At 41.8% G+C, this 27,731-nt stretch overlaps 1 protein-coding gene across 5 annotated transcripts in view; it reads left to right on the top strand.

Moving 5' to 3' along the window:
- Positions 1-27,731, top strand: part of fer1l4 (fer-1 like family member 4) — a 397,456-nt gene that overhangs the window by 31,752 nt on the left and 337,973 nt on the right. For 3 of the 5 annotated variants that reach the window (XM_059981120.1, XM_059981116.1, XM_059981117.1), the window contains 4 exons: positions 11,387-11,475; positions 12,333-12,432; positions 20,508-20,608; positions 24,475-24,510. In XM_059981120.1, coding sequence (XP_059837103.1) covers positions 11,387-11,475; positions 12,333-12,432; positions 20,508-20,608; positions 24,475-24,510 — 326 coding nt within the window. The remainder of the gene's footprint in view (positions 1-11,386; positions 11,476-12,332; positions 12,433-20,507; positions 20,609-24,474; positions 24,511-27,731) is intronic. The other 2 variants (XM_059981118.1, XM_059981119.1) reach the window with 1 other exon arrangement.

The following is a 27,731-nucleotide window of genomic DNA, read 5'->3' on the forward strand; positions in this document are numbered from 1 at the left end:
GGATCTCTGCCCTCAAACACTGACTCTGTTTCAAAGCCTGCTGAGAACTTTCAACACTTTCGTTTTTTTTTGCAATTTATTTTTTTTATTGAAGTTCATCAAAGAAACATTTCCATAAGATGTGTTTCAGACATTGTACATATATATCATATAATCATATATATCACAAATCTCTACAAAGTATTCATCTGAGGCACACTTATAGAAAAGAGTGGAAAGAAAAAACAAGCAAAAGGAAAGAACTATGTACAAGTAGGGAGTGATCTTTTTTGTTTGCAACAGATTCATTGATTTGTGAGAATAAAATCAGACCTACAAGGCATTATGTAGTTAAACCATTTTTCCCAGTATGAATCAAATTGTTCCAGCTTATGGTTTACAGATGTTGTTATCTTCTCCATTTTGTAAATGTCCATTGTAATTTCCATCCATGCATTTAAAGTTGGGCTCTGCTGTGATAACCATTTCCTAGTAAGAGTCTTTTTACCAGCCACCAACAGTATATTCATTAAATATTTATCTCTTCTACCATTCTTGAGGTAAATATCCAAAATATATGGTCTTACTCTCCAAGGGTATTTCACATTTAAAGATGTCTTGTAGGGCATTGTGTATCCCCCTCCAATAGTTTTTGATAACAGGGCAGTCCCAAAAAATACGATAATGATTTGCATTTTGATTTCCACAATTTCTCCAGCAAACAGGGAGGTTACTATCATAATGGGATTTCTGAGAGTGTGTAATAAAATATCTTATCAAGTTTTTCCATCCAAATTCCCTCCATTTCTGTGAACTGGTACACTTCCATTGATATCTCCATATTATTGTCCATTCTTCCACAATTATCCCTCTTTCCTTCTCCCATTTCATTTTAATGTATGAAGTTGAATGTGTTTTAAGATTTGACAGCCCCTTATACATGCTTGAAATGATTCTACTACCATTATCTGAATTATATGCTTTTCTAAAGAGCTCTATCAAGCATGTATTTGCCTTGGTTACATTTTTAAGTGTCTTATTAACATATTGTCACATCTGTAAATACCGATTTTAAAAAAAAATCTGGTTTTTCTAATGAGTGTTTCTCTTTAAGCATTTCAAAACTGAACAGCATTCCTTCTTTCATTATGTTGCAAAGAACTGTTATTCCTTTTAGCTGTCCAGTCCTTAAATCTAGCATCCAATTTATTTGGTGTAAAATCCGAGTCATACGCACACCATTTAAGAATTGCAATATCTCCCTCTATATTATATTCTTTTATAGTAGTTTTCCAGCACTTTCTACTTTTGTTTTAGATATCCAGCATCAGCAGATTTCTTAGATCTTCGCTGACTTTTTTCCAACGGAATCTCATTCTGTCAGTCATTACCCAACAACCATCAGGCTCTTGAAATGATGAGCACAACCTCAATCACCACTTCTCTGAACTGATTCTACATGCTACAGATCCACTCTCAACATGATTCTATGTATCTATCGAGCTATTTATTTACAGTATTTGTACAGTACTGTTGCCTGCCGGTCTTTGTTTAGGTATAGATTTTCATAAATTCTGTTGTATTTCCTCTTCTCATGTAAATGCCTGGAAGGAAATGAATCTCAGTAGAATCTGACATTATATACATACTTTGGATTTTGAATATCAGCAGGGAGGGCGTCATAATTTAGAGTCAATATTCCCCCAAATCCATTCTCCAGCTAGACGGGAATCAGGACTCTGGTCACAATCAGAATCAGGTTATCACAGATGTATATGGTGTGAAATTAGTTGTATTTTGGCAGCAGTACTAATCATAGAAGACAGAGGAAGGACTTTAGGAGCAATCGCTTTGTACATGCCGGGGATCACAGCTGATTCCATTCATATTTCACTGACACATCAGGAAAAATAATTAAGATCTGAGCCACTTTTTTAGCTCACTTGCACTCAATTAAAACAGAAATAAGAATCATGTGCTGAGGAAGCTATCCATCATGACCAATCGTTTACCAATATAATGATAATTCATCTCTATCACCTGTTTCCTGTACAGATTCTTTTCCCTAAAAAAAATCAATTTAAACAGTACACACAAAGTGTTAGGCCGCTTTCTTGGAGGAAAATGAACAGTTCGTGCCAAGTCCCTTCATCAGAACTATTGAGTATTACACTGAATCATGTAACAATCAAAAACATTATAGTTTTTGTTCCCTCTCTTTACTCAATGAGTCATTGCCTTGAGATGGTGTTGGATAAGTGATTGTATAGCAAAGGAAGGAATGTGGCTCTTCAATTCTGTTGATGCTACTTACATTTTATTAGAGGTAAACAGATAGGAATTTACTGACCACCACCCTGCATTAGTGAAGTTGGGTGTGTCTGTGGAGAACCTTCTCATAGAGTCAGTCTTTTACAGTGCAGCCTCTCAATGCAGTTTTACATGAAGCATTGTATATTGTATATTGGGTGCATTATTGTCGGTGTTGGATGAGTCACTCAAAACATCTTATACAATGGTAATGTACTGTAGAACAAATTCATCTCTTCACTGACTTCACTGACGAATCATCTCAGTCCCGCTTGCCCCTGCCAAGCTAAACCAATTCTGGGAATACTCGAAGAACCTCTGAAATTTGCATTCAACAATAGGATCTTAATATTTAGCATTAGCGTGGACCAATCGATTCAGAGAGAGAGAGAGAGAGAGAGCTTCGTGCTGGTCAGGGAGAAGAGTTTAATAAAGGAGCATTCCATGGGGCTTGGCTCCTTAGAATAATGGGTATGACTGTGAGGTGAGTTTTCTGTTCTGGGTGTCAGATGTGGGATGTCCGGGAGACTTCCAGCTTCGCTGATGGCCACATCTGTGCCAAGTGCTTCGAGACCGAGTTAGGGAGAGCGAGGAGGTGACAGGAGCACATGCAGGTAGTCGCTCTGGGGCCACAGCAGACAGATAAGTGGGTGACCGTCAGGAGAGGGAAGGGAGGGTGTCAGGTAGTGGAGTGCTCCCCTGTGGCAGTTCCCTTTAACAATAAGTACTCCTGTTTGAGTGCTGTTGGAGGGGATGACCTACTTGGGGGAAGCAACAGTGGTCGCGCCTCTGGCAGTCAGTCTGGCCCTGTGGCTAGGGAAGGAAGAGGATGGCAGCAGTAATAGGGCCTCCATAGTTAGGGGAACAGACAAGTGAATCTGTGGATGCAAAAAAGAAACAACGATGATAGTTTGCCTCCCAGGTGCCAGGGTTTGTGATGTTTCTGATCACATCCACGATATCCTGAAATGAGAGTGTAAACAGCCAGAGGTCATGGTACATATTGGTACCAACAACATAGGTAGGAAAACGGAGGAGGTCCTGAAAACAGAACACAGGAAGTTAGGAAGGAAGTTGAGAAGCAGGACCTCAAAGATAGTAATCTCGGGATTACTGCCTGTGCCACGTGTCAGTGAGTATAGGAATAGGACGAGGTGGAGGATAAATGCGTGACAGAGGGATTGGAGCAGGAGGCAGGGATTCAGATTTTTGGATTGTTAGGACCTCTTCTGGGCAGGTTTGACCTGTACAAGAAGAATGGGTTGCACTAGAATCTGAGGGGGATCAATATCATGGTGGGGTGATTTGCTAATGCTACTGGGGAGGGTTTAAACTAGATTTGCAGGGGGATGGGAATCAAAGTGAAGAGACAGGATGGGGAGGTTGGGGCATAAGTAGTGACAGCTTGTAGGGAGTTTGTGAGGAAGGGTAGGCAGATGATAGAGCAAAGATGCACTCATGCACTGATGATTTGAGATGTGTCTATTTTAATGCAAGGAGTACCATAAACAAGGCAGATGAGCTTAGAGCATGGATCAATACGTGGAAATATGATATCTTGGCCATTACAGAGACTCGGATGTCTCAGGAGCAAGAATGGCTGCTGAGTGTGTCAGGCCTTAGGTGTTTCAAAAAGAACAGAGAGGGAGGTAAAAGAGGTGGGGAAATGTCATTACCAATTAGGGATAGTGTCACGGCTGCAGAAAAGGAGGAAGTCATGGAGGGATTGTCTACAGTGTCAGTGTGAGTGGGAGTCAGAAAAAGAAAAGGGGCAATAACTCTACTGGGTGTTCTTTATAGACCCCCCCCCCCCCCCAATAGTAACAGGAATGTGGAGGAGCAGATAAGAAGGAAGATTCTGGAGTGGTGCAATAATAATAGGGTTGTTGTGATGGGAGATTTTAACTTTACTGATATTGATTGGCATCTTCTTAGAGCAAGGGGTTTAGATGGGGTGGAGTTTGTTAGGTGTGTTCAGGAAGGTTTCCTGACGCAATACATAGATAAGCCAACTTGAGGAGAGGCTGTACTTGATCTGATATTGGGAAATCAACTTGGTCAGATGTCAGATCTCTCAGTGAGAGAGCATTTTGGAGGTAGTGCGTTGTGGTTATAGTGCTGGAGAGGGATAGGAAAGGGCAATTTGGGAAAACATTTAATTGGGGAGGAAATATGCTATTAGGCAGGAACTTGGGAGCATAAATTGTGAGGAGATCTTTTCAGGGAAATGCATGGCAGAAATGTGGCAAATGTTCAGGGAACATTCTCATGGTATTCTGCATAGGTATGTTCCATTGAGGCAGGGAAAAAATGGTAGTGTTAAAGAACTATGGTGTACAAAGTATGTAGAAAATCTAATTAAGAAGAAAAGAACAGCTTATGAAAGGTTCAAGAAACTGGGTACATACAGTTAGAGCTCTAGAAAATTCTAATATTGTTAGGAAACAGCTTAAGAAGGAAATTAGGAGAGGTAAAAGGGTCCATGAGAAGGCCTTGGTGAACAGGATTAAGGAAAATCCCAAGGCATTCTACAAGTATGTGAAGAGCAAAAGGATGAGACTTGTGTGAATAGGAACAATGAGGTTCAATAGTGGAAACGTGCATGGAGCCGGAGAAGGTAGCAGAGGTACTTAATGAATACTTTGCTTCAGTAGTCATTAGTGAAAAGGACCTTGGCAATTGTGTGGATGACTTGAAGAAGACTGAAACGCTTAAGTGTATAGACATTAAGAAAGAGGATGTGCTGAAGCTATTGAAAGGTATTAAGTTAGATAAGTCAGTGGGACTGGACAAAATCTACCTCAGGGTACTGTGGGAAGCGAGGCAGGAGATTGCTGAGCCTTTAGCGATGACCTTTGCATTATCAATAGAAGTGCTGGAGGAGTGGAGAGTTGCAAGTGTTGTTCCCTTGTCCAAGAAGGGAGTAGAGATAACCCAGGAAATTATAAACCAGTGAGTCTGATTTCAGTGGTGGGCAAGTTATTGGAGAAGATCCTGAGAGGCAGGATATGTAAGCATTTGGATTAAGGATAATCTGATTAAGGATAGTCAGCATGGCTTTGTCAAGGGCAGGTTGTGCCTTATGAGCCTGATTGAATTCTTTGAAGATGTAACAAAACACATTGATTAAGGTAGAACAGTGGACTTCAGTAAGGCATTTGATAAGGTTCCCCATGCAAGGCTCATTCAGAAAGTAAGGAGGCATGTGATCCAAGGAAACTTTGTTTTGTGGATCCAGAATTGGCTTCCCACAGAAGGCAAAGGGTGGTTGTAGATGGTTCATATTCTGCATGGAGGTCGGTCACCAGTGGTGTTCCACAGGGATCTGTTCCGGCACCCCTATTCTTTGTGATTTTTATAAATGAACAGGATGAAGAAGTAAAATTTGTTGATGACACAAATGTTGGATAGAGTGGAAGGTTGCCAGAGGTTACAGTGGGACAGCAGGACATCGATAGGATCCAGAACCGGGCTGAGAAGTGGCAGATGGATTGAAACCCAGATAAGTGTGAAGTAGTTCATTTTGGTAGGTCCAATTTGAAGCCAAAATATAATTTGAATGGCAAGACTCTTGGCAGTGTGGAGGATCTGAGAGATCTTCGGGTTTGCGTCAATACGACACTCAAAGCTACTGCACAGGTTGAAAGTAAGAAGGTGCGTTGACATTCTTCAACCGTGGGATTGAGTTCAAGAGCCGTGAGGTAATGTTACAGCTGTATGAGACCCTGGTCAGACCCCACTTGGAGTACTATGTTCAGTTCTAGTCACCTCACTACATGAAGGATGTGGATACTATAGAAAGAGTACAAAGGAGATTTACAAGGATGTTGTTCTGGATTGGAGTGCACACCTTATGAGAATAGATTGAATGTACTTGGCTTTTCTCTTTGGAGCGACAGAGGATGAGAGGAGACCTGATGGAGGTATATAAGATAATGAGAGGCAATGATTGTGTGGATAGCCAGAGGCTTTCCCCCAGGGCTGAAATGGGTAACACGAAGGGACAAAGTTTTAAGGTGCTTGGAAGTAGATATGAGGGGGTGCAGGATTCTGTTTTTCACACACAGAGTGGTGAGTGTGTGGAATGCACTGCCAGCGACAGTGGTGGAAGTGGATACAATAGGGTCATTTAAGAGCCTCATCGATCAGTAGATAAAGCTTAGAAAGATAGAGGGCTATGTGTGAGGGAAATTCTAGGCAGTTTCTAGATTAGGTTATGTGATTGGCACAACATTGTGGGTTGAAGGGTCTGTACTGTGCTGTAAATTTCTATGTTCTATCTCAGTCAAAGATTTGAAGAACTTTTTTGACATTTTGGTTCATGAATGCTTCATACATCAATATTTAATCCTTCCTGAAGGAGAAGATAGGAGTTAAAATAGGCGCAGCAGAAAGGGTTCAGCAAAAGTGAGTCATAAACCAGGAAATGCTGCAAAATTATTTTGTGCATTATCACTGCACCACCTGCTCAAGAGGGTGGAAACTCCCAACGCAATTGTTTACATGGTAGAGGTTGACCCACCTTCAGTAAAATTAGGTGGAGATTGCAGAATCTATTATTATCCAAGAACCATGTCTAATAAAAGTCTTCAAAACTGATGAGAAGTTTTAATCTGTGACTGAAACATCTTAAAAATTTGCTTTTTCTGCTGAAAGTAAGTCTTATATGGGAGGTCAAATAGAGACAGTATTTGACCAAACGCCTATTTATCCTGTAAACAACAAAATTTACTGATCCATATCTTATTTGCCATTTGTGTGATCTTGCACATATAAATTAGTTGTACTTTTCTCTGTGTTATACTTCAAAAGGAAGTAAACACCTTAGGGATAAGCTGAGATTGAAATAAATACTACAGAATGGAGCTGTACTCTTTACTGTTCAAGGTAAGTGTGATAGTCCCATGGTATGGTTGCAGTGCTTTCTGTTCTGAAGACTATATTAGGTCAGTCAGAGATGGGATCTCTTGCAGGATGTTAGGGATAAATTTGTCCCAGTGAGGAAGATAAAGAATGGTAGGGTGAAGGAACCATGGGTGACAAGTGAGGTGGAAAATCTTGTCAGGTGGAAGAAGGCAGCATACATGAGGTTTAGGAAGCAAGGATCAGATGGGTCTATTGAGGAATATAGGGTAGCAAGAAAGGAGCTTAAGAAGAGGCTGAGGAGAGCAAGAAGGGGGCATGAGAAGGCTTTGACGAGTAGGGTAAAGGAAAACCCCAAGGTATTCTTCAATTATGTGAAGAACAAAAGGATGACAGGAGTGGAGGTAGGACCAATTAGAGATACAGGTGGGAAGACGTGCCTGGAGGCTGTGGAAGTGAGCGAGGTCCTCAATGAATACTTCTCTTCGGTATTCACCACTGAGAGGGAACTTGATGACAGTGAGGACAATATGAGTGAGGTTGATGTTCTGGAGCATGTTGCTATTAAGGGAGAGGAGGTGTTGGAGTTATTAAATTACATTAGGACAGGTAAGTCCCCAGGGACTGATGGAATATTCCCAGGCTGCTCCACAAGGTGAGAAAAGAGATTGCTGAGCCTCTGGCTAGGATCTTTATGTCCTTGTTGTCCACAGCAAGTTTTGGAGGGAGGCAAATGTTATCCCCTTGTTCAAAAAGGTAGCAGTGATAGTCCAGGTAATTATAGACCAGTGAGCCTTACATCTGTGGTGGGAAAGCTGTTGGAAAAGATTCTTAGAGATAGGATCTATGGGCATTTAGAGAATCATGGTCTGATCAGGGACAGTCAGCATGGCTTTGTGAAGGAAAGATCGTGTCTAACAAACCTGACATAGTTCTTTGAGGAGATGACCAGGCATATAGATGAGGGTAGTGCTCTACATGGATTTTAGTAAGGCATTTGATAAGATTTCACATGGTAGGCTTATTCAGAAAGCCAGAAGGCATGGGATCCAGGGAAGTTTGGTCAGGTGGATTCAGAATTGGCTTGCCTGCAGAAAGCAGAGGGTTGTGGTGAAGGGAGTACATTCAGATTGGAGAGTTGTGACTAGTTGTGTCCCACAAGGATCTGTCCTGGGACCTCTACTTTTCGTGATTTTTATTAACAACGTGGATGTGGGGGTAGAAGGATGGGTTGGCAAGTTTGCAGCCGACACAAAGGTTGGTGGTGTTGTAGATAGTGTAGAGGATTGTCGAAGATTGCAGAGAGACATTGATAGGATGCAGAAATGGGCTGAGAATTGACAGGTGGATTTCAACCCAGAGAAGAGTGAGGTGGTACACTTTGGAAGGACAAACTCCAAGGCAGAGTACAAAGTAAATGGCAGGATACTTGGGAGTGTGGAGGAGCAGAGGGATCTGGGGGTATGTGTCCACAGATCCATGAAATTTGCCTCACAGGTAGATAGGGTAGCTAAGAAAACTTATAGGGTGTTAGCTTTCATAAGTCGAGGGATAGAGTTTAAGAGTTGCAAGGTAATGATGCAGCTCTACAAAACTCTGGTTAGGCCACAATTGGAGTACTGTGTCCGGATCTAGTTGCCTCATTATAGGAAGGATGTGGAAGCATTGGAAAGGGTACAGAGGAGATTTACCAGGATGCTGCCTGGTTTAGAGAGTATGAGTTATGATCAGAGATTAAGGGAGCTAGGGCTTTACTGTTTGGAGAGGAGGAGGATGAGAGGAGACATGATAGAGGTATGCAAGATGTTAAGAGGAATAGATAGAGTGGACAGCCAACACCTCTTCCCCAGGGCACCACTGCTCAATGCAAGAGGACATGGCTTTATGGTAAGGGGTGGGAAGTTCAAGGGGGATATTAGAGGGAAGTTTTTTACTCAGAGAGTGGTTGGTGCACTGCCTGAGTCAGTGGTGGAGGCAGATACACTAGTGAAGTTTAAGAGACTACTAGACAGGTATATGGAGGAATTTAAGTTGGGGGGGTTATATGGGAGGCAGGGTTTATGAGTCGGCACAACATTGTGGGCCTGTACTGTGCTGTACTACTTTATGTTCTATCTTTTACAGTCAGCTCAAGTTTGGAAGTTTCACGTGGGTCTTTTAAAGCTGACTAAAACACCAGGTCTGCAGCCGAGTGTCCTCTTTCTTTCTAAGACTGGGCCTTAGCCACCTCCCACCACGCTGTCTGTTTCTAGACTGGGCTTGGATTCGGTCCCAGTCAGGTTTAATATCACTGGCATAAGTCATGAAAATTGTTGTTTTGTGGCAGCAGTACATTACAATAGATAAAACCATAAGATACAGGAACAGAGTCTGCTCCACCATTTCATCAGGGCTGATTCATTTTCCCTCTTAGACCCAACTCAATACCCTGCCTTCTCACCGTATCCCTTCTTGCCCTGACTAATCAAGACTCTATCAACCTCTGCCTTAAATATACCCAATGACCAGGCCTCCACAGCCACTTGTGGTAACGCATTCAACAGATTCACCACGATCGCTAAAAAAATTCCTCCTCATTTCCATTATAAATGGACATCCCTCTATTTTGAGGCTTCCTGGCCACGTCTGTGCTTCGCAAGGTCTTACTTCATAACACCAGCATCATAAAGCACAGAAAATGGGCCCTAAGAGTCCAGCTTATCCATTCCAGCCACTATGCCCATTTGCACAAATCCCATGTCCCCACGTTAGGCCCATATCCCTCTACGTGTTTCCTACTTAGATTCAAGATTGCTTCATGCCATTTCCAGTCCACAAATGTGAAGGAAAGTAAAATAATTGTTACTGCTGATCCAGTGCCGCCGAAAAAAACCACATTAAGATAAAGAACACAATAATAAAAAAAATCACAATAAATACAAATTTATAAAAATAGAGGACTATGGGTAACCTTAGGTAATTTCTAAGTAAGTGTTATGTACCCCTAGGGTTCATATTTTCTGTGGAGAATGAGTCTGGCTTTTGGACACTGTTTGTGCTGCTAATGAGAGAGAGAGAAAAAGGGGGGGCGGGGCAGCACCCAGAACAGATGAGAGAGAGAGAGAGAGAGAGACACACATAATTTAGTATTATGGCTTCTTCACTGATTCTTTACCTTTGCTACAATGACAGTCTTCTTTGCTTGTTAACATTCTTGCTGAGACAGCAAGCAGTGGCCCAGTTTGATGGACATGGTCAGTTGATGGATGGCTGGTACCCCGGCAGGGGAGATAAAAGGCAGGTCTGCTCAGACACGGGCAGACACACCACTGGACACTGAAAGAGCATTGTGCACCCACAGGAAGGTGGGGGCTTGGAGGATCGATTCGGGGGAATCGATCAGAGGCTCACAGTGTGTGAAGGCAGGCCGGTGGGGGCTTGTGTGTGTGTGTCCACCTTTGCCTGGGTGACGGGCTCACCACTGAAGAATGGTCTGGCCAGGAACGGAGGGGTCACAGTCAGTGACCGCAACAGCACAACAGAACAAGAAGACAACGGGAGGTTTGCTTGCTGCAACTGCTCCCCCTCCCCCTCCCCTCCCCCTCTCCAACGGTACCATAACACCTACCTCGACTTAAACTGAACTGAACTCTGCATCATCTTAAGACTATTCATTTGCCCCTAGACTTCGAAAGAGCTTGGTTTTGATTTATATTTCCACACTTCTGTATATATCATTGCTAACCTGTTTTATATGTATATTTGCATTTTATTGTACTGTATTACTAGTTTACTAATAAACACATTTATGTAGTTATGATACCACCAGACTCCAACGTATTATTCCATTTCTGCTGGTTTGGTAACCTGGTCATGGGTTACATGACAGTAAGTACATGTTGGGCACAGCATTGTGGGCCAAAGGGCCTGTATTGTGCTGTAGGTTTTCTATGTTTTCTATAAGATAGCTTATATACAGATTGATTTTAGGAACTTGTGGAATTTAGCACAATAACCGGAACACCTTCGAAACTGAAACCCTAGCTAGAGCTGAAGTAGATTATGCACATTATCTTTGACTAAGGGCAAGAGAAGATATGAAAAGCCTGGAGGGGGGTGCTGTCTTTCTTTTACACTAAATCAGTTGTATTTCACATAACACCTCCAAATCAATGACGTGTTTTATTTAACTTTTATACTTTTTGTGCAGAATTTCATATTGTTTGTAATAAACAGGAATACTTTTACATTGCAGGAGTTCACCTGGCCTCATTATGGAAAAGACATTGCGGAAGAGATGCTGGAGATCAAAGTGTACAACCACAGCAAGGTCTTCAGTAATAGGTGTGTACCTCAGCTCTCATTCTCATTTCTCCCAGGCACTCTTGGAATTTAGTGTGATCATCGTTACAGGTAAGTACAAGTGGTCTGGTGGATCGTGGTCTGATCTGAGATTTCAGATAAGTGACTCCACGCAGGGGTGTTCTGGATGGTGGTTAGAGAGGAGTTTATTTTGGGTGTGGGGCTTTGTTTTAATTGGATAGGAAGAGAGATTTGTGAATAATGTTTGCATAATGAGGGAGGAGATACCGAGGGCAATGGTTGGGGCAAGAGTCCGCATTTATTCTGGCTGAGAAGAGTTCAGTGTTGCGGGATTCTTTGTTATTGGAGTAGGAGAACTTGTGCTGGTCAGTGGAGGTGAGTTTGGTTTGGCCAGGGGAGAAGATTCTGTCCCCGAGTGGTGTTTAAGGGGTTAGATATTTGGACTTCACATCAAGATGGGTGTTAGTCAGAGAAGGTTATTTTGGTGCTTGCTGACAGGCGAGTACAAGTGGTCAACGTTGATGGCATTTTCAACACTCACCAATTTACAGTTGATTTGTTCACAATCCACTGATTAACTTTTGTTTAAATCTGTTTAAAAACTGTTTGAGATATCTGACAAGTTGAACTGTGCATCAGGTAAACAGCAGCAGTAACCAGAAAATATTCAAATTACTAGATAATACAAATTGGGCAAATGTAAATCCAATAACTGCATGTACTTGTCCCAAGAAGGAAGGGAGAGAGAATTTGAATGTTCCTTACAATATTTGTTGAAAAAGGAATAAAGTGAAAGCTGAGTATGATGTGTGTACTCCCCAGAGATTAAAGTCTAGGTGGAAAGGTAAATTCACTAACACATGATTCCTATATTTTAGGCTGTTGGGTTACATGCGGATTAGTCTTCAACAGGTGACTAAAACTGGTCGATTGATTCTCAGGGAAGCTCTAGTTGACAAGAACAATTCTCTGACAGATGTGAGTATCAATCTGCTTCCTAATTGAAATGATCAATAATTGGTAATGAACAAGGGAATAACTGCAAATCATGTTAAACTAGTGCTGTCCTTTATTTATTGGCGTTCTGAGAGTGAGACCAGGCAGATACTCTGATGCTGAACTCTTGCTAAAATTCACAGACACTGGTGCAGAATAGACAAGGAGTTCTTCCCAGTTTTCCTCTCTGTGGTACATAGCACTAAGCCATGGTATCACCTGTGACTTTCATAGCCTGGGTATTTTAGGTGACATTAATTTGCTTGTGTGAATGTGCATTCACTCATTTAAAGTCGTAGAGTAACATTTCCAAATAAATACGTTGAAACAACATCTGAATTCCTAAAACAAACTCACTACTTCACCAAAAATGCTGACTGTCCATTACCATCCACAATGCTGTCTGACCTGCTGAGTTCACCAGCAGTTTGTTTTTTCAGCATACACACAAAATGCTGGAGGAATTTAGCAAAGTCAGGCAGCATCTATGGAGAGAAATCATCATATCGGGCCAAGACCCTTCATTGGTCCTGATTGTGTTCAGAGTTTGTTTTTTACTTGATGCTCCAGCATCTACAGTGTCCAGTTTTCCATTTACATAGAACACAGAATAGTACAGCACATTAAAGGCCCTTCGGCCCACAATGTTCTGCTGACCCTCAAACCCTGCCTCCCATATAACCCCCCACCTTAAATTCCTCCATATACCTGTCTAGTAGTCTCTTAAACTTCACTAGTGTATCTGCCTCCACCACTGACTCAGGCAGTGCATTCCACGCACTAACCACTCTTTGAGTAAAAAATCTTCCTCTAATATCCCCCTTGAACTTCCCTCCCCTTACCTTAAAGCCATGTTCTCTTGAACTGAGCAGTGGTGCCCTGGGGAAGAGATGCTGGCTGTCCACTCTGTCTATTCCTCTTAATATCTTGTACACCTCTATCATGTTTCCTCTCATCTTCCTTCTCTCCAAAGAGTAAAGCCCTAGCTCCCTTAATCTCTGATCATAATCCATACTCTCTAAACCAGGCAGCATCCTGGTAAATCTCCTCTGTACCCTTTCCAATGCTTCCACATCCTTCCTATAGTGAGGCAACCAGAACTGGATACAGTACTCCAAGTGTGGCTTAATCAGAGTTTTATAGAGCTGCATCATTAAATCGCGACTCTTAAACTCTGTTCCTCGACTTATGAAAGCTAACACCCCATAAGCTTTCTTAACTACCCTATCTACCTGTGAGGCAACTTTCAGGGATCTGTGGACATGTACCCCCAGATCCCTCTGCTCCTCCACACTCCCAAGTATCCTGCCATTTACTTTGTACTCTGCCTTGGAGTTTGTCCTTCCAAAGTGTACCACCTCACACTTCTCCGGGTTGAACTCCGTCTGCCACTTCTCAGCCCACTTCTGCATCCTATCAGTGTCTCTATGCAATCTTCGACAATCCTCTACACTATCTACAACACCACCAACCTTGGTGTCGTCTGCAAACTTGCCAACCCACCCTTCTACTCCCACATCCAGGTCGTTAATAAAAATCACAAAAAGCAGAGGTCCCAGAACAGATCCTTGTGGGACACCACTAGTTGCAACCCTCCAATCTGAATGTATTCCCTCCACCACGACCCTCTGCCTTCTGCAGGCAAGCCAATTCTGAATCCACCAGGCCAAACTTCCCTGGATCCCATGTCTTCTGACTTTCTGAATAAGCCTACCATGTGGAACCTTGTCACCACCTTTTCACCACCTGATCTGTAATTTTTCACAAATCAGTACACACACTGCTGGAGGAACTCTGCAACCAGGCTGCTGTTTGCTGTGGTGGTTCTGCTTTAACGGTTGATTGGAAGTTACTTGCCTGGTAAATCTTTCAGTTTCCTTTCTACAACTAATCCAATATTTGCTTGTTAATAGTTCCTGCTTGATTTTTTTTATCCTTTCCATTTTTCTTTCTTCCAGCTTTTATTTTTATCTTCACTGCCAACTCCTTGTTACCTCATCAAAAGAAAGCATTTATTTATCCAGTTCATATAAACATTGTTCCAGTGAAACAGAAGAGTTTCTGCCTATTTCTACCACAGGTTCATGTAAGCTTTGGTTTTTAGTCCTGACTACAGTATCCTGACCAGCCACATTCCCTAGTTAAGTCTTGAAAGGAAGGCAGGCTTGAAAGAAGTCTCCCATTCTGTCCGGCCCCAAGCATGAACTCAACATAGATAAAGAGATCAACCCCCATCCACATCCCACTAAACCTGCTCAACTTGTAAGTTTAAAAAGGTCAGCTAATAATAAGTGTGTACATTCCCTAGACAGCTTGTTGCTATGACATTATTTCAAAATCCAACACAAGGATTAATTAAGTTCTGCTCTCACTGGGCTTTTGATTGCTCACTCCTACGTTCTTTCAGTATTGACACATTTTAGAAATGCGCAAAAAAGACTTTAAAAATGCAGCAGAGACTTATGGGCCGTACATGCTGTGCGCCGGGGCACTTGGTTTCCAAAGTATTACTATTTTAAGAATTTTTGGCAGATGTCTCACGTTACACATCCTACCACTGAGGCTGGTTCAAGTCAGTTTATTGAGACAATTTATAAATGGGGAATGCTAGAATTTAACATGAAACGTGGAGCAAGCAGTTAACTGCAGAGAGTTGTGGACATTGTTCCCACTAAGATGTGGCCGCACAGTAACTGAAATACTCCCACACACATAGCCTTTGTTGCCGTGTAGCTTTTAGTCCTTGTAAAAAGTATCCTGATCAGAGCAATGGATGGTCCATGCAGCTGTAAAAAGAAATTATTGAGCACATTATTTGAAGACACAACTCAGCACATCACAGGAACCAGCCTCCCCTCCATGGACTCCATCTGTACAGTAACACAGCCAGCATGATCAAAGCCCCCACCTATTCCAGGCATTCTCTCTTCCCATCTTCCATCGGGCTGGGATTACGGAGCTGCAGTCGCAACCTTATGAGGCACCAATGTCTGGAATCATCGTGACGGCGACAGTATTGTCTACCCTTGCAGCCTGATGGACAGGAAGTCAAAGATCCAGTTGCAGAGGGAGGCAATGAGTATGAGGGTCTGGAGTTTGGAGATGAGTTTCTCTGGAGTTATAGTACTGATGGTGGAGCTTCATCCAAAAAACAATAGTCTGATGTAGGTATCTTTATTGTCCAAATGCTCAAGAGATGAGTGTATAGTCTGGGAGATTAAAAGGATTATTTATTGAATTGATAACCCAGTGAAGGAATTACCTATTAACCAAATTAGAAAGTTTGCTTTTAAACAAGAGAAAATTTGCAGATGCTGGAAATCCAAGCAACACACACAAAATGCTGGAGGAACTCAGCATGTCAGGCAGCATCTAAGGAAAAGAGTACAGTTGATTTTTCAGGCCAAAACCCTTTGGCAGGACAGTTTTGTTTTTAATGTCAACTGGGACATAATGGATTAAATATTTCAATATCACGTAAAAAGAGGCCATTCAGCCCATTGAGTCTGTGCTGCCCATTGAGCAATCCCATGCCCCTATAGGTCTTTTCATCAATTATCTCATTAACTCACCTACATACCAGGGGCATTTTCACTGGCTAATTAATTACCAACCACATATCTTTGGAATGCAGGAGGACCTCTGGGAGGTCACGGTGATGCAGCAGGTGTATTTGCTGCCCCCCAACACCAGAGGCCTGTGTTTAATCCTGACTTTGGGTGCTGTCTGTGTGGAGTTTTCAGGTTGTCCATGTAACTCCATAGGCTCCGCCCTACCCCACCCCACCAACCTTCCAAAGATGTACAATCTGGGGAGTTAACTGGCCATTGCAAATTGTTCCTAAGGCCTAGTGTGTTAGAATTTTGGTGGGGATGGGAGACGGCATGGTGGGAGTTAAAGAGATTGCAGAAATTAAAAAATGGCACTGATGTAGGATTAGAGTAGTTGAATAACTAACGCTCAATGCAGACTTAACCATAACCATATAACCATATAACAATCACAGCACGGAAACAGGCCATCTTGGCCCTCCTAGTCCGTGCCGAACTCTTAATCTCACCTAGTCCCACCTACCCGCACTCAGCCCATAACCCTCCACTCCTTTCCTGTCCATATACCTATCCAATTTTACCTTAAATGACACAACTGAACTGGCCTCTACTACTTCTACAGGAAGCTCATTCCACACAGCTATCACTCTGAGTAAAGAAATACCCCCTCGTGTTTCCCTTAAACTTCTGCCCTCTAACTCTCAAATCATGTCCTCTAGTTTGAATCTCCCCTACTCTCAATGGAAACAGCCTGTTCACGTCAACTCTATCTATCCCTCTCAAAATTTTAAATACCTCGATCAAATCCCCCCTCAACCTTCTACGCTCCAATGAATAGAGACCTAACTTGTTCAACCTTTCTCTGTAACTTAATTGCTGAAACCCAGGTAACATCCTAGTAAATCGTCTCTGCACTCTCTCTAATTTATTGATATCTTTCCTATAATTCGGTGACCAGAACTGCAGACAATATTCCAAATTTGGCCTTACCAATGCCTTGTACAACTTTAGCATTACATCCCAACTTCTGTACTCAATGCTTTGATTTATAAAGGCCAGCGTTCCAAAAGCCCTCTTCACCACCTTATCTACATGAGACTCCACTTTCAGGGAACTATGCACAGTTATTCCGAGATCTCTCTGTTCCTCTGCATTCCTCAATGCCCTACCATTTACTCTGTATGTTCTATTTGGATTATTCCTGCCAAAATGTAGAACCTCACACTTCTCAGCATTAAACTCCATCTGCCAACGTTCAGCCCATTCTTCTAACCGGCATAAATCTCCCTGCAAGCTTTGAAAATCCACCTCATTATCCACAACACCTCCTACCTTAGTATCATCGGCATACTTACTAATCCAATTTATCACCCCATCATCCAGATCATTTATGTATATTACAAACAACGTTGGGCCCAAAACAGATCCCTGAGGCACCCCGCTAGTCACCGGCCTCCATCCCGATAAACAATTATCCACCACTACTCTCTGGCATCTCCCATCTAGCCACTGTTGAATCCATTTTATTACTCCAGCATTAATACCTAACGACTGAACCTTCTTAACTAACCTTCCATGTGGAACTTTGTCAAAGGCTTTGCTGAAGTCCATGTAGACTACATCCACTGCCTTACCCTCGTCAACATTCCTCGTAACTTCTTCAAAAAATTCAATAAGGTTTGTCAAACATGACCTTCCACGCACAAATCCATGCTGGCTACTCCTAATCAGATCTTGTCTATCCAGATAATTTGATGGGTCAAATGGCCTGTTTACCTGCTATGTGAAACACGGGAAAGCTACGCCATCAAAGGGAAAATGTAAACACTACACAGGTAGCATTGGAGATCAACACTGAGACCAGCTGCTCTACTACACCATGTAGGAATAGACTCCTCCAAATCCTTCACTTGTTGTGTTTCAGTAATTGCATTAAGATTCTCATGTCTATTGATCCAAGTATTACCCTCCAGTCATCATAAATGTGCTGCTTTTTCTCACCACTGGAGTGTTCTTTTCCAGTACTCGTGGGTACACAACAATGGGCAGTGGGGGTGGGGGGGGTCCTTGAAAGATGCTTTAATGTTGATAGAAATTATTTTCCTCTCCAATGGCATTCAGTCCTTGACTCACTCTGGTAAAATCTAAATGATTCATTTGAAGGAATATTGGCAAGGAATCCCACTGCCATTTTTAAATAGCTGTAAAATCTGCTTTACTTGATCGAAATATCAACCTCAACTTCTTCTGGGATTCTCAAGAGCTGTGCCAGTTTATGTACAGCAAGATGTATGAGAATAGGTTGAGTGAACTCGGCCTTTTCTCCTTGGAGCGAGGGAGGATGAGAGGTGACCTGAAAGAGGTGTATAAGATAATGAGAGGCATTGATCATGTGGATAGTCAGAAGCTTTTCCCCCAGGGCTGAAATGGCTAGCACGAGAGGGCACAGTTGTAAGGTGCTTAGAAGTAGGTACAGAGGAGATGTCAGGGACATGTTTTTCACTCAGAGTGGTGAGTGCATGGAATGGGCTGCTGGCAGCGGTGGTGGAGGGGGAAATGATAAGGTCTTTTAAGAGACTCCTGATGGTTACATGGAGCTCAGAAAAATAGAGGGCTATAGGTAAAGCCTAGCTAGTTCTAAGGCAGGGACATGTTCGGCACAGCTTTGTGGGCCAAAAGGCCTGTATTGTGCTGTATGTTTTCTATGTTTCTATATGTAGATCAGATGAAAAGGCATTGGCATATCTTGAAGTGCAAAGAGATACATTTTGGGAAGGACATGTAGAGTGAGTCTTTAATTCCCTTAAAGTGACAAATTATATTCTTTCCTTCATAGGGCTGGCATAGGGCATGAAAGTTAGGCCATCATGTTGCAATTTTACTAAACACTGGTTAGACCACACAAGTGTGCAAAACAGTAATAAGGACATCACTGCGCTGAAGAGAGTAAGGAGGAGATTCACCAGGATGTAGCTTTGACTGGAGAACTTTAGTTATGGATATAGATTGGTTTATTTTCTCTGGAGCTAAGGAGGCTAAATAATGATCTGATAAAATCCTCATAAAAACAAAAGAGTATATATTCAGAATCATAGTCATGGAGTTTTACAGAACAGAGATAAGCCCTTCAGCCCATCTGCTAATGCTGACCACTGTGCCTATCTGTACTAACCCCACGTGCCTACATTGCTTCTATATCCCTGCAAGCTGTGCTCATTCACTTCCCATCGAGATGCCTCTTAAGTATTTTTACTTTTCCTATCCATGCCACTTCCTCTCGCAGCTTATTCCAGATTCCAACTACTCCTCCTTTGAATAATTTGCCCCTCAGATTGCCTTTAAACTTCTTCCTTTTCATCTTTAACCTTTGACCTCTAGTCTTAAGCAGGAGTACCCTGAGAAGCAGATTCTATATCTACCTGAATCATGTTTCTCATAGTTTTCTTCATAATTAGCTTATCCGATCTCTTCTGATAATTCAAGCCCTCTAGTGCAGGCAACACTCTTGTAAATCTTTTCTGCACCCTTTCTAACCCTTTCTTCCTATAGTGTAGTGACCTTTTCCCAAATGTGGCCTGGCCAATGTTCAAGCATGTCTTATGTCTTCATTGTCTATAGTCCTATTTTGTTACGCCACTTCATTTGTAGGTATTCCAGGTTCTCTCTCATTCACTATGTATGTCCTGCCCTGGTTTTGCTTGCTGAAATGTATCACTACACATGTAGTGGTATTGCGGTAGGGTTATATTGCATGGAAGCAGACCCATCAGTCTTACTCAGCCATGCTGACCAAGGTGCTTTCCTTAGCTAGTCCCATTTGCCTGCACTTATCTGAGTTAAATTCCATTAGCTATTAGCTTGCCACTTTCTTGGTTGATCTACATCCTGTTACAACCATAGACGAGTATTAGGGTTACGGTCTTTATTCTCCGCTACACCACCTGGTAACATTTGCAAGCTGACTTCTCATGCCTCCTACATTCTTGTCCAAATCATGAACATATATGACCAGCAATAAAGGTCCCAACACTAACCCCAGCAACACATCACTGATCACAGGCCTCCAATCTGGAAAAAACCCAGCCTTCCATTGGCAGCCTCTATCTCATTCACCCTGGTTCAACTAGCCTACCGTACTCAACCTTGTCAGAAGCTTTGCTGATCTTTCTCCCATGGCAGGGCCATCGGTTAAGGTGGGAGGTTGGAGTTCCGAATTGTATTTGACAAGAAAGGCTTTCATACAGAATGGATGGCATTTGAGACATTACCAGAAGTGGTTGTAAAGTCAGATACAATCACAATTTTAACAAGTATTTAGATTGACACTTAAAGAGACAAGGCACAGAATGGTATGGACCTGGTGGGCAATGGGATTGAAATTTGGCATGGATGTGATGGTCTTTTTCTGTGCTGTACATCTCTGTGACTCTCTGACTTGTTCTGTGCTGCGTTAGAAGTATACCAAGCTAAGTGTGGCACAACTGATGAAGTATTGTCTGCTTTCAGATATTGGTAGATTTGGAGATCCGATACCAGCCAGTTGAAGGAGCTGTCGGAACATGGACAGAAAATGACTACGTGATTAATATGAATGAAGGGTCAGTGATGTAAGCAGTTGGAAAATGCTAAATATTTATCAGTAAATACAGCACATCTATAGAAAGCTCATTCATGTCCATTCCAGATTTGTTACTTTCCCCTTTCTAGTTTCATGAGAAGGTTTGAAGATGGAAACAGTAAACCACTTTGACAGCTTCATATTAGCTATAGCAAAAGTACATAAGTCACCAGGACCAGATGAACTGCACCCTAGGGTGCAGAAAGGGGTAGCGTTAGAGCTTGTAGTGGCATTAGAAATGATCTTTCAAAAATTATTGGACTCTGGTATGGTGCCAGAGGACTGGAAAATTGCAAATGCCACTCCACTCTATAAGAAAGGAGGAAGGCAGCAGAAAGGAAATTACAGACCAGTTAGAGGTTGGGAAGATGTTAGAGTCAGTTGTTAAGGATGAGGTGATGGAGTAGCTGGTGACACAGGACAAGATAGGACAAAGTTAACATGGTTTCCTTAAGGAAAAATCCTGCCTGATGAACCTGTTGGAATTCTTTAAGGAGATTACAAGTAGGATAGATAAAGGGGATGCAGTGGATGTTGTATATTTGGACTTTCAGAAGGCCTTTGACAAGGTGCCACACATGAGGCTGATTACCAAGTTAAGAGCCCATGGTATTACAGGAAAGTTACTAACATGGTTAGAGCATTGGTTGATTGGTAGGAGGCAGCACGTGGGAATAAAAGGAACCTTTACTGGTTGGCTGCCAATGACTAGTGGTGTTCCACAGGGGTCGGTGTTGGGACCACTTCTTTTTATGCTGTATATAAATGACTTAGATGATGGAATAGGTGGCTTTGTTGCCAAGTTTGCAGATGATATGAAAAATAGTGGAATGGCAGATAGTGCTGAGGAAACAGTTAGGATCCAGAACGACTTAGACAGATTAGGAGAATGGGCAATAAAATGTCAAATGAAATACAATGTTAGAAAATGCATGGTTATGCACTTTGGTAGTAGAAATAAATGTGTAGACTATTTTCTAAACGTGGAGAAAATCCAGGAATCTTTGATGCAGAGAGACTTGGGAGTCCTTGTATAGAACATCCTAAAGGTTAACTTGCTGGTTGAGTCGGTGGTGAGGAAGGCGAATGCCATGTTGGCATTCATTTCAAAAGGTCTAGAATACAAGAGCAGGGATGTGATGCTGAGGCTTTATAAGGCACTGGTGAGGCCTCACCTTGAGTATTGTGAACAGTTTTGGGCCCCTCTTCTTAGAAAATATGTGCTGGCATTTGAGAGGGTCCAGAGGAGGTTCACAAGGATGAATCCAGGAATGAAAGGGTTATCATATGAGGAATGTTTGAATGTTTGTTTCCAGTGTACTCACTGGAATTCAGAAGGTTGAATGGGGATCTCATTGAAACTTTTCGAACATTGTAAGGCCTAGACAGAGTAGATGTGGAAAGAGTCTAGGACCAGGGAGCACAGCCTCAGGATAGAGAGGTGCCTTTTCAAAACAGAGATGTGGAGAAATTTCTTTAGCCAGAGGGTGGTGACTTTGTAGAATTTGTTGCAGTAAGCAGCTGTGGAGGCCAGGTCATTTAGTGTATTTAAGGCAAAGATTGATAGGTTCTTGATTGGACATGGCATCAAAGGTTATGGGAAAAAGGTTGGGAACTGGGGTTGAGGAGGAGATAGAAAAAGGATCAGCCATGATTGAACGGTGGAGCAGACTGGATGGGCCAAATTCTGCTCCTATGTCTTATGTCTTATAGCAGCAACAGGCATAGAGCACAGTTTTCTTCAGCAATCACATCTATTTGCTTTTGCTTTAACCTCAGAAATGTTCCAGTTACTAGAGCAATTAGAGATCCCAGTCTAGACATGGCTACTCAGGATGGTTTAAATTACTGTGGCAGGGGCATGCTGCCTGGAGTAGTAATGAGGCAGATATTGTAGTTAAAGCAAGCAACTCCATTAGGTAGGTCAGGCAGCGCAGGCCAGAGAATGTGAATGGTCTGAAAGGCTAAACTGCAGTTATTTTACAACAAGAAGCCTGACCCTGTGGAACGCTTCTAGTCTTGGACCTTAAGTGTATGGCTTCTAGTATTAGATATTTCAAACCTGGGAGAAAGGTACACATTGCCTACCCTATCTATGCCTCTCAGAATTGTATAATCTTTATCAGGTCTCCCCTCAGCCCTAGTTTCCTCTGACTATCCTTATTGTTCCAAACCAGAGAACATCCCAATAAACTCCTTCTGCACTCTTTTTGTAGCTTCCACACCTTCCTATAACGGGTGACCAAAACTGAATACGATACTCCACACTGGTGTCAACAGAGCTTTAGAAAGCTACACCATTACTCCCTGACTCTGGATCTCTATGTCTCATCTAATTAAGGCAAGCATGCCATTCACCTTCTTTACTAGATTTGTATGGCCACTTACATGGAATTATGGACTTGCACCCCAAGATCCCTCTGTACATTAATACTTTTAAGGGTCCTGCCATTGACTCTGTACTTCCCCTTTACATTTGATCTGCCAAGTGCAACACCTCACACTTGCCTGGATTAAATTCCAACAAACATTCCTCTACCCAGATCTGCAGCTAATCTACATCCTGCTGTATCTCTGGTAACCTTCTATGCTATCCACAGCCCCACCATCATTTGAGTCATCAGCAAACTTATTAACCTACCCATCTATATTTACATCTAAATCACATATTGTACATCCATATAGATCACAAGCAGTAGATGTCCTTGTAGAACACTTCTAGTCTTGGACCTCCAGCTGTGACAAGCCAATTATGAATCAAAGCCCCCAAGTCACCATGGATCCTGTGCATCTTAATCTTCTGGATGAGCCCACCATGAAGGACTTTTCAAGCACTTAACTAAAATCCACAGTCCTCCCCTCATCTGTCACCTGTATTAACTCCATAAAATCTCACTTGTTAGTAAAACATGATTTGCCTCACATAAAGCCATGCTAACTGTCGTTAAGGAGACCATGCTTTCCTAAATGATCATAAATCATATCCATGAGAATCCTCATCAATAAAATAGCAGGACCTTGGGGAGATCAGCAAGATCTTGAGTACAAGTACTGTAAATAGTTTCCTGAAAGTGGCAATACAGGTAGATAGAGTGGTGAAGGCAGAGATTAGAGGAATTGGAACATAATGTTATACTAACCAATGGTTGGGCTACACTTGAATACTGTATGCTGTTCTGGTTGGATGTGATGAAGCTAGAGATGGTGCAGGAAAGATTCATGGACTGCATTAAGGGACCTGGCAAGACTGGTACTGCTTTTCTTGAAATAAAGAAGGAGGAGGGGTGATAATTCAGATGTGTATAATACCACGAGGAATAGATAAAGTAGGTAGATAGTCACTGCCTATTTTCCAGGGTAGGGTATCTAAAATGAAAGGGCAGAGGTTGAAAGTGGGAGGGGAAAGATTTAAAGAGAATGTGAGGGCAAGTTTTTTCACACTGAGGGTGGTGGGTAGGTGGAACAAGCTACCAAAAGAATTGAGGGAGGAGGGTACAGTTACATTTAAAGGACATTTGAATGGGTAATTGGATATGAATCAAATAGAGACATATGGGACTAGTTTGGATAGACATCTTTGTTGCTGTGCACTAGTTGCCAAAGGACTTGTTTCAATGCTGTATAACTATGTATCTACAGAACTAAGGCAATTGGCCCACAGTGACTGTTGACTTCAATCTCCAATTAGAGCCACTTTCTTGCTCTGGTTAATTTGTTCATTGATCACATCAGGGCCCTCTAGGTGACATTTTCAGTTTAACTAAATGCAACTCTTCACCTAGTTTCTTCACAAATTTATTGACTGCTCGATGATTATAGCTTTATTAATATGTGTTTTTTCATGTTTCTTCACAGTGCCTTGACATTCAAAAATAAGTATGTTGAAGAAAGGTAAGGAGTTCTTAATTCTGGTGCATTTTTTCCAATAATCCCTTTATTAGTTTTCCATTCTGTATTAGAGGAGAGGACTAAACCAATGATTTAGATGAAGGCATTGAGAATAACATCAGCAAAGGGCTGAATGGTCTACTTCTGCACCTATTGTCTATTGTCTATCCTCACGACCAATCTATTCTTTTCCAACACTACTTAAAACTAAACTCTTTGACCAAGGCTTGGGTTTTGTACCCTAATATTTCCTGATCTTTTCCAGTACCAGTGTTTTAATCTGACAATACATTTGTAAAGATCCTTGAGATTTTAACTGAGTCACAAGAATGTAAGAGACCTTTTAGATTTCTGCTCAGTAAACTGTCAAAAACTGGAAAAAGTCATTTTCCACGTGTTTGCAGTGTAAAGAAATATGAGTGGTGTCATTGCCTCTGTCTTCATGTATGTGTGCATGTTCAATGCTCCTGAGTAGATGCATTGAATCAATTAGATGCCTTTTGAGCTCCCTAGATCTCATGTTTATCAGTTTGTACATTTTGAAATATAAGAGCCAATTGGAAATACATATTTTAAAGGGACAGCAAGGATGACTAGCAAATCATCATCAGAATCAGTCATAGTGAAGTACATCAGGAACAGGACATTTGGCCCATCTAGTCCATGCAGAAACCATTTAAACTGCCTACTCCCATTGACCTGTATCGGGACCCTAGCCCTCTGTATCCCTACTATCCTTGTACCTATCCAAACTTCTCTTAAACATTGACATCGAGCTTGCACGCATCACTGCTGCTGGCAACTCATTCAACAATCTCACTTCATGATCCCATTAAACTTTCACCTTTCACCTTTAATTCATGGACTCGAGTTGTAGTTCCACCCAACCTCCTTGCATTTACCCTATATATAATCCTCATAATTAAATCTCCTCTCAATCTTCTATGTTCTAAGGAATGAAGTCCTAACCTATTCAATCTTTCCTTATGCCTTAGGTCCTTCACGCCCAGCATCAAAAGACCATAAGATATAGAAGCAGAAATGGGCAATTTGGCCCATTGAGTCTGCTCTGTCATTTTATTATGGCTGATCCAATTTTCCTGTCAGCTCCAATCTCCTGCCTTCCTGTATCCCTTCATGCCCTGGCCAATCAAGAATCTATTAATCTCTGCCTCAAATATACGTAAAGACTTGGCCTCCACAGCTGCCTATGACAAAGAATTTCACAGATTCACCACTCTTTGGCTAAACAAATTCCTCATCCTCTTTGTTCTAAAAGGAAGCCCATGTATCGTGAGGCTGTGTTCTCTGTGTTAGACTCTCCCGCCATAGGAAACATCCTCTCCATATCCTCTCTTCAGGTCTTTCACCCCTTATTTTTCCGAATTCCAGTGAATACAGGCCCAGAGCCTTCAAACACTCTTCATATGACAAGCCGTTCAATCTTGGAATCAATTTGTGAAGCTCCTCTGAATCCTCTCCAGTCTCACCACACCCTTTCTAAGATAAGGAGCCCAAACCTGCTTACAATGCTCCAAGTGAGGCCTCACCAGACTGAACATTACATCATTGTTTTCATATTCTAGTTTTCTTGAAGTGAATGTGAACATCACATTTGCTTTCCTCACTACAGACTCAACCTGCAAATCAACCTTTAGGGAATCCTGCACTAGGACTCCCAAATCCTTTTGCACCTCAGATTTTTGTATTTTGTCTCCATTTAGAAAATAGTCAACCCTTCCATTTCTTCTACCAAACTGCTTGACCATACACTTCCCAATATTGTATTCCATCAACCATTTCTTTGCCCATTCTCCTAATCGGTCTAAGTCCTTCTATAGCTTCTCTACTTCCTCAAAACTGCTGCCCTCCACTCAATTTCATACTGTCTGCAAACTTTGCAACAAAGCTCTTATTTCCATCATCCAAATCATTGACATATAATGTAAAAAGAATCGGTCCCAACACAGACCCCTGTGAACTACCACTAGTCACTGGTAGTCAGTCAGAAAAGGCTCCCACTCTTTGCCACCTGCCAATCAGCTACCTCTTTATCCAAGCTAGAATCTTTCCTGTAATAACATGGGCTTGTTAAGCAGCCTCATGTGTGGCACCTTGTCAAAGGCCTTCTGAAAACCCAAGTGCACAACATCAACTGGTTCTCCTTTGTCTATCTTGCTTGTTATTTCTTCAAAGAATTCCAACTGATTTATCAGGCAAGACCTTCCCTTGTGGAAACCATGCTGACTACAGCCTATTTTATCATGTGGCTCCAAGAACCCTAAGACCTCATCCTTAATAATCGACTCCAATATCTTCCCAACCACTGAGGTCAGACTAACTGGCCTATAGTTTTCTTTATTCTGCCTTTTTCCCTTCTTAAAGAGTAGAGTGACATTTGCAATTTTCCATTCTTCCAGAATCATTCTAGATTCTAGTGACTCTTGAAAGATCATTACTAATGCCTCCATAATCTCTTCAGCCACCTCTTTCAGAACCCTGGGGTGTACACCATCTGGCCCAGATGACTTATCTACCTTCAGACCTTTCAATTTCCTAAGAATTTCCTCTCTAGTTATGGTAACTCAACTCACTTCATGCTCCCTGACGCCTGGAACTTCCAACATACTGCTAGTGTCTTCCATAGTGAAGACCGATGCAAAATATTTATTCAGTTTGCCATTTCCTTGTTCCAAACCTGCTCACAATGCTTCAAGTATCATTTTCCAGTGATCTAATGTCCACCCTAGCCTCTCTTTTACTTTCTGTATCTAAAGAAACTTTTGTTATCCTCTTTAATATTATTAGCTAGCTTACTTTTTCTTTCTTTTCAAATCTTTTTATTATCATTATTATCCAAAATAACAAGAGTACATTGAAGTAAGTAACACTTACAATGTCTCAAAGGGAAAAAAAATGTTTTGAAGAGTGAAAAATATGGTGACACAAAAAAAAGAAAAGAAAAAAAACCTACTAAAGCAAAGAAAAGTGAGGAAAAAAAAAAGAACCCATTAGGTGTTCAACCTTGGAGTCATGCGTCATTCAAAAAGCTTCTAAAGATAAACATCAGACCGCCAGCAAAAATAATTATCCAAAATTTACAATTAGATCATGGAGGAAATCTATCAGTTAACTCAAATGGTAGTAACGAGCAAATGAACCCCATCTTTTCTCAAAATCAAACATAGGTTCGAAGGTTCGACTTCTAATTTTCTCCAAACTAA

Source organism: Hypanus sabinus, chromosome 9 (genome assembly GCF_030144855.1).
Source record: "Hypanus sabinus isolate sHypSab1 chromosome 9, sHypSab1.hap1, whole genome shotgun sequence".
In the NCBI taxonomy this organism is placed as follows: domain Eukaryota; kingdom Metazoa; phylum Chordata; class Chondrichthyes; order Myliobatiformes; family Dasyatidae; genus Hypanus; species Hypanus sabinus.